The sequence below is a fragment of the Bipolaris sorokiniana genome (genome assembly GCF_000338995.1).
Source record: "Bipolaris sorokiniana ND90Pr unplaced genomic scaffold COCSAscaffold_22, whole genome shotgun sequence".
Taxonomy (NCBI): domain Eukaryota; kingdom Fungi; phylum Ascomycota; class Dothideomycetes; order Pleosporales; family Pleosporaceae; genus Bipolaris; species Bipolaris sorokiniana.
Genome location: NW_006911916.1, coordinates 116,317 through 123,000, shown reverse-complemented (window position 1 = coordinate 123,000; position 6,684 = coordinate 116,317). Strand labels below are relative to the sequence as shown.

General features: G+C 46.9%; 2 protein-coding genes across 2 annotated transcripts; one reads left to right on the top strand and one right to left on the bottom strand.

Moving 5' to 3' along the window:
• Positions 1–777: 777 nt before the first annotated feature.
• Positions 778–1,568, top strand: COCSADRAFT_165789 (uncharacterized protein; the record flags this gene model as incomplete). The annotated part of the gene is made up of 4 exons (XM_007707857.1): positions 778–942; positions 1,000–1,056; positions 1,107–1,383; positions 1,423–1,568. The coding sequence occupies 4 exons, from the start codon at positions 778–780 to the stop codon at positions 1,566–1,568; spliced, it is 645 nt and encodes a 214-aa protein (XP_007706047.1).
• Positions 1,569–2,882: 1,314 nt separating this feature from the next.
• COCSADRAFT_68901 (uncharacterized protein) lies at positions 2,883–3,260 on the bottom strand (the record flags this gene model as incomplete). The annotated part of the gene is made up of 2 exons (XM_007707856.1): positions 2,883–3,058; positions 3,191–3,260. Coding segments are annotated over 2 exons (246 nt in total), but the record flags the coding sequence as incomplete, so codon positions are not given.
• Positions 3,261–6,684: the final 3,424 nt, after the last annotated feature.

Here is a 6,684-nt window from a genome sequence, read left to right as displayed (position 1 = left end):
TTGCTTAGTAATGTTTTTCTTTTTTTTATTAATACGATAAATAGCGTCGTAGATAGATCTTAGAGGCTTCTGAAAGTAGATAGAAATGTTTTTAATAGCTATATTAGCGTTAATAAGCCGATTAACTTCAGCTTCAAATTTAGAAAGTTTTAGATCCATCGAGAGGAAATAAAGATCTAAGAGACTAAGAATTAAAAGAGTGATATATATATAATATTCTAACTAATTACTGACTAATATACCGCTTATATAAGTATAGGCTAAGTACTAGATGTATTAAGAATCTATTATATATATAAGCTAGAGTAGCTAAGACCTGTTATGGGCGGAGAGGCCTAGCGAATGAGTATGCTTCTACCTATCGTACAGAAGCTAAAAGATAAGAAAAAGAGAAGATAACTAAGTACAGACTTCTCTTATACCTGCTCGCTTCTGATCACGTGTCCGTACAGAAGGTATATCACGTGGTCGAAGATCACGTGATCCTCTTCAGTAGAGATCACGGGCGCAGCCCTTTACAATACTCCCCTCCTCTACTCGTACGGACATGTTTTGCGTTTGTTTATTTTCCTAGGAGCACGCGGCTGCCTAACTTGCGGTGGAGCAGCGGCGTTTGTTTGCTCTAGTGAAGGAGGATTTCCACGAGAGCAAACGCTCCCTCCGTACGATATGTAGAGCTGCCGTCTCTCTCCTTCAGCTTTTTCTTCCTTTATGTTAAATCAATTTGACTCCACTACTATACAGATTTCTTCTTTTCTTTCTAACCACACTCGTACGATGCCGCCAAAAGCGCAACCACCCCCTCGCAGTGTTTGGGCCAACGCAAACACCAACAGTTTACAGTTTTGCACTAACAGTGGCCCTAATAACACTATTAACAACGTGGCTAACCAAATCTTCGACGCTGCCCACCAGGCTCTGACTCGTACGACGCTAGGCGCTGTACTGCCAACTTTCAACATGCCAGGCGCTGTTAACCTAAACGAGTATCGTATCTAGTTTATCTTCGATCAGCGCGTCGCAGATAAGCTACGCCGTGTTTATGCGGTTGCCCCTGTACGTAATACTTTTCTAACTTCTTATACGGCTAGTGTTAACTTACATAGGAGGACATTCGCCGTGTTTTTAACTACTTCTGTCGCCCTCGCGGCAACAGTCCGTACGATGCTGTCTTCGGTCCGGGCCCTCGCGACTACTCACCTATGATCGCACGTACGACTATCACTGCTCAGCAGATTCTCACTAGCCGTCCGTCCTACCTCAAGGCCTTTGTTGTGCATAGCCGCGGCGCTCTTAACGCGGCTTTTTATACGAACAATTGCGCCGCTGTTCTACGAGGCGAGAAGAAGTTTACCGCATTCGCTGGCTACGTGTCCATTACTAGTAAGTAGAGTAGAGCCTGCTCTAACTGCGTCTAGCAAGACCATGGAGCTCGTTGCAGTGTCACTCAGCAGGCAGTCTCTCGTATAGGAGGTGGGCGCAAGAGGCTCCCTAATGGTCCTAGCAGTAGCAACCAGCGTGGTCGTCCGGCTGCGGGTGGTGCCGAGAACCCCCTGCTCGTGGAGTAGGTGGGCCTACCTTCGCCAGTTTCTTCTAAGTCGTCCATTAGGTTGTCGTCCAGGTTAGGTGTGGGACAACCATGACTGTAGGGCCGTAGTGTTAGCGAGATGGGCGGCGGGCTCCCATGTGGGCTCGTCGTAGCCCACCCAATAAACAAGGTATTCTATTTGCCTGCGCCTTATTCTCTCGTCCGTGATGTCTCGTACTGTCCACTCTAAGTGTTCCTCATTATTTTCGTTATCTTGTACGACTGTAGCAGTTAGGTTGGTATCGTCCGTCTGCTGCAATAGGAATAGGTCGTTAGCCGCCGGACGGAGCTTATCTACATAGTAAGTCTTTATTTCCCATAGCACGGCTAATTCCACCCAGTAAGGGTCTCGTACGCGAGCAACCTGGAACTTAGCGCTTTTCTAATTAAGTTTCTTACTACTTCTAGCCGTACGTACATCGCGTAAGTCTAGCCATACCCAGTCTCCTACGCGGTAGGTGGGCGCTGGTCTGCGGGACTTATTAGCTTATCGTTCTTGTTCTTGTTGGGCGTAGGTCATGGCAGATATAGCCTAGTTAGCAGCATCACTAATCGTCCGGACAATCTCCTTTGCAGCTTCTCCTACTTCGTCGGCTTGCGTAACCGTTTAGGGCTGGGGGAAAGGAGTGTTATAGTAACTATGGTGCAGGAAGAAAGGTGAAACTCCTATTATCGTGTTCGTACGGGAGTTGAGCATAAGTTCTAAAAGGGGGCAGAGTTATGCCTAGTTATCTTGATCGTAGTTGCAGAAGATCCGTACAACTACTTCTATATCGCTATTAGCGCGCTCTGTTGTTCCGTCCGTCTGTAGGTGATAGGCTGTTAAGAGATTTCTCTAGATACCAAGTAGCTGGCAGACCTATTTCCAAAGAGAGCTGGCGAATTGGGGGCCGCGGTCGGACGTGATAGACTGTGGAAGGCTGTGATGCCAGTAGACTTCCCGTACGAAGGCCCAAGCGACGTCTGTTGTCTCAATCTTATCCATAGGGATTAGCACGATGCCTTTGCCTAGTCTGTCCTTCACTACCATAAGATTGGTTTTCCCTTGAGAGCTAGGTAAACCCGTGATAAAGTCGACTATTAGATGTTGCCACGTACGACTAGGAACGGGTAATAGTTTCAAGTACCCATGTTTCCCGTCCCTCCAGGGGGTGCTTTTCCGGCATAGCTCGCAATTCCGTACGTAACGGCGTACATTAGTGCTCATGTTTGGCCAATACCATTCTCTTGCGATAATTCTATATGTTTCCTCTCGTCCAGGGTGTCCTGTTAGCAGAGACAGGTGCGCAGTTTGGATTACTCCTGTCCGAAGTGGTTCACATTCAGGTACCCATACTCTATTACGCCAGCACAACTTATCTTCAGCGTTAATCGTACAGTCGCCTAAAGAGATAGCAATCTTACGAGAGCTAGGGAGAGATCGTTTTCCTTCCCACACAGCCGCTCTTATTTCTTGGTATAGGGAATCTTCTTATGCGGCGCTATCCCAATAATCTCATACGAGCGTAGAAAAATGTAGTGGTCGCGGCAGTGTAGTCGACACTAGGGGAGAGATATCTTCTTAAGTGTCGGTAGTGTCTCGTACAGGCATAACCGCAATACTTTCCTGGGTCTGGGCTGGCACTAGCATGATGAATTCTCTTAATGCTGAATGCTCGTCTAGGTCGTCCTTCTACATATCTTAGTCTCGCCTAGATAAGGCGTCCGCCCGTACGTTCTCCTTGCCAGGGCGGTAGCGGAGTTTTATATTTAGGAAGCGGGCTAGTTCCAAGTTCCATCGTACGTGGCGTTCGGAGAGCTTTTACTTATAGGTAAAGTATTCTAGGTTCTTATAGTCTGTGACTACTTCGAATTCTCGTACGCCTCGTAGTTCAGCGTCCCACTCTTTTAAGCAGCAGATCACCGCTAGTAGCTCTTTGTCGTGGATTGGGTAGTTCGCTTCATGAACTAGTAGCTTTCGGGAGAAGTAAGCTATCGTACGTAGGGTACCTTTGTCGTCTTCTTACAGAAGTACAGCACCCATTGCTCGTCCAGATAAGTCACACTCTACCACTGTCCGCCTGTCTGGGTCGAAGGCAGCTAACACTTCATCGGAGAGGAAAGCTTCCTTAAGGGCGGCAAAGCTCAGCTCTTGGTCTCGGCCCCATTCGAATTTAGCGTCTTTTCTTGTTAACCGTACAAGAGGTTCTACCAGTCTTAAGAAGTTAGGGATAAATCTGCGGTAGAAATTAGCGAACCCGAGGAACCCTCTCACGCCTCGTACGGTAGCTGGAGCTTCCCATTCTTGAATAGCTCTTATCTTCTCCATGTCCATTAAGACGCCCTTCCCTGCTTTAAGAATAAATCCTAAGTATTTCGTACGTTAGACGTTAAACTCGCACTTCTTAAGTTTAAGCTGTAGTCCCGCAGCTTGCAGACGCTCGATTACTTGCCGTACGTGGTCGTGATGTTGGGATATTAAGCCATCCGTGTAGATTAGGATATCGTCTAAGTAGGCGGAAGCGAAATCGTCTAGAAACTCGCGCAGCGTCTAGTTAATATAGCGCTAGAATATACTAGGAGCGTTAGTAAGCCCAAAAGGAGTAACTAGCCACTCGTACGACCCAAACCGGGTGCGGAAAGCAGTCATCTATTCTTAGCCCTCAGTAATCCGAATTTTATAAAAGGCGGCTGTAACATTAAGCTTTATATACTACTTTACTCGTCCGACTTAATTTAGCGTCTCCCGTATAAGAGGCAGCGGATAACGGTCCTTACAAGTTAGCGTATTTAGGGCGCGGTAGTCTACGCAGAATCTTAGTCCTCCCCCAGATTTCCGTACGAAGAGGACTAGTAACGCGGCAGGGGAGTTACTTGCGCGGATGAACCCTTTCTCAAGTAACTCGTATAGTGTCTTGCGTAGTACTAGTAGTTCATCTCTAGACATATTATAGAGAGATCCGTACGGGACTTCTGGCAGCTTCCCGTCGTCCTTAGGAATCAGTTCGATCTTGTGGTCAACGTCTAGGCCTCGTAGAGACGGGAGCTCGTCTTCTTTCTTTAGGGTAAATAGGGAGGCGTACGGTCGTAAGTATAAAGGAAGCGACTTAGTTACTTCTGCTATAGTTAGCTGTGTCTTTAGACGGAGAGCTTTCTCAATGTCCTAAAGACTAGCAGCGAAGACTTACAGAGCTGGCTATTTTCGGCTTTGTCGTACGTAGGCCTAAAAGGCGGCTGCTGAGATTACGGCGAAGTTCTGTAGTGGTTTGGTTCTCTCTGTGCTAGGCACAGAGAGATCGTAACGTGGAAAAAGAAGTGTTCGTCCGGCCGCATCAATAACACCTCCTACATCTTCAAGCCAGGTTTTCCCTAAGATGATGTCGTACTCGTACGTAGACGTGGTGATAAAAGCGGCTGCTTTTCGCTTAATCCCTCTAACGTCTATAGTAAATTGAGTAATGGCTCCTACGGTGCTCTTCTGGTTATTAACACCTTCAATCTCCCTAGTAGAGATAGATACGCGCGGCAGGTCAAGTTCTCGTACGAGTCTTTCATATACTATCGCATAAGTGTAGCACCCATTATTAATTATAGCAGTAGCGTTTTTCAAAAGATTAACGATTACGTCTATAGACATTGGCTGAGTAGGCTTTAGTTGGTGAAGTAGCTCTTAGACAGGTCGTACGACCTGCTTAACCTGCTTTGGCTGCCCTAGTCGGCGTTTTTGGACTAGGGCTCCTCTTTTCCCTCGTCCAAGCTCTCGTCTTCCAAGGTAGCAGCTAGGACTTTTGTCACGGTCTCTAGCTTGCGCGTGCGTTTTAGGACTGCTGCTTTACACTGTCGTACGAGGTGGCCGTGGATACCACAGCGTAGGCAGCTGCTCTCCTCCTTACGTTAAGCAATTTAGTTTTGTGTACCCCAGTACTCGTTCCTCATACGGGGACGCATGGCGCCTACATTAGGCGTCCAGTCTATTTCGTCCACGGCAGCTGGGGTAGACGTAGGAAGAGAGGTCGAGTAAGAGGGCGCGTTAGACGAGAGTTGGTCAATTACCTTAAGATTCTCCCAAGTGTTCCTAAGTCGATGAACAAAGGCGTCGTACGTCTCGTTTGAAGGAGGCTAGTACCCAGCTTAGTAGCGTAGTAGCTTCCTATTAAGAGAATTCTTAAGATAGTCAATTTTCAGCGCGTCGTTATCTTGTCCGAAACTAGCTTCGTTGAACTTTAGATTGAAAGCTCGTACGTGGAAAAGAAACTCGCCTTTTCCTTGCTTAGTCGTACGGAGATACTGTAGAGCTTTTTGCTTAATTAAAGGGTCTTCGAAGAACGCGTCTAGTTGCTCCTAAAGCTTACTCAAGCTAGGTGATAGATTTCTACTCGTGAAGTCTTGTACGTAAGCCTATAATGCTGAAAAGGCTAGTCCTCCCGTACGGGAGATTACATAGTGAGCTTAGTAGAACTCCGTAGGGTAAGCCAGATAATCCGCCGATAGTTTCGTACGGATCTGCATCTTCCACTGCGTGTATTCTTCGTGTGAGCCTTTCTCGAAGATTCTAACATCAGGGAGTCTAGCTTTTCCAAACTCTTGTACGGGCGTAGGCGTAGCCAGAGGCTAGCTAGGAGGTTGCTGACTTTCTATACTCGGCGTGAGATTAGGAGTCTGTGCGTTAGGGGTAGCTTGCCCCTGTGCCGTACGGAGGAAAAGGGCTTTCATCTCTTAGAGTTCTTCTCGTACGCCTTCAGCGTCCTTAAGTCTTATAGCTATTTGGTCTAGGTTTCGTCGGAGTAGATTATTCGTTGCATTAAGTTGGCTCCAGCTTTCTGCGAGCTCCTCGTACGTCGGAGGCCTTGGCGGGGCGTTACTAGGTTCTAGGTTTGGCATAGGCTCATATAGCCCCATCGTTATATCTTGTTCGTTTTGCATTCTTAATTCTCTCTCGCTCCGTACGAGAGAAAAGAGTAAGAAGGGTTAAAGTGATCTTTTAGCTTATGTTATGGGCGGAGAGGCCTAGCGAATGAGTATGCTTCTACCTATCATACAGAAGCTAAAAGATAAGAAAAAGAGAAGAATAACTAAGTACAGACTTCTCTTATACCTGCTCGCTTCTGATCACGTGT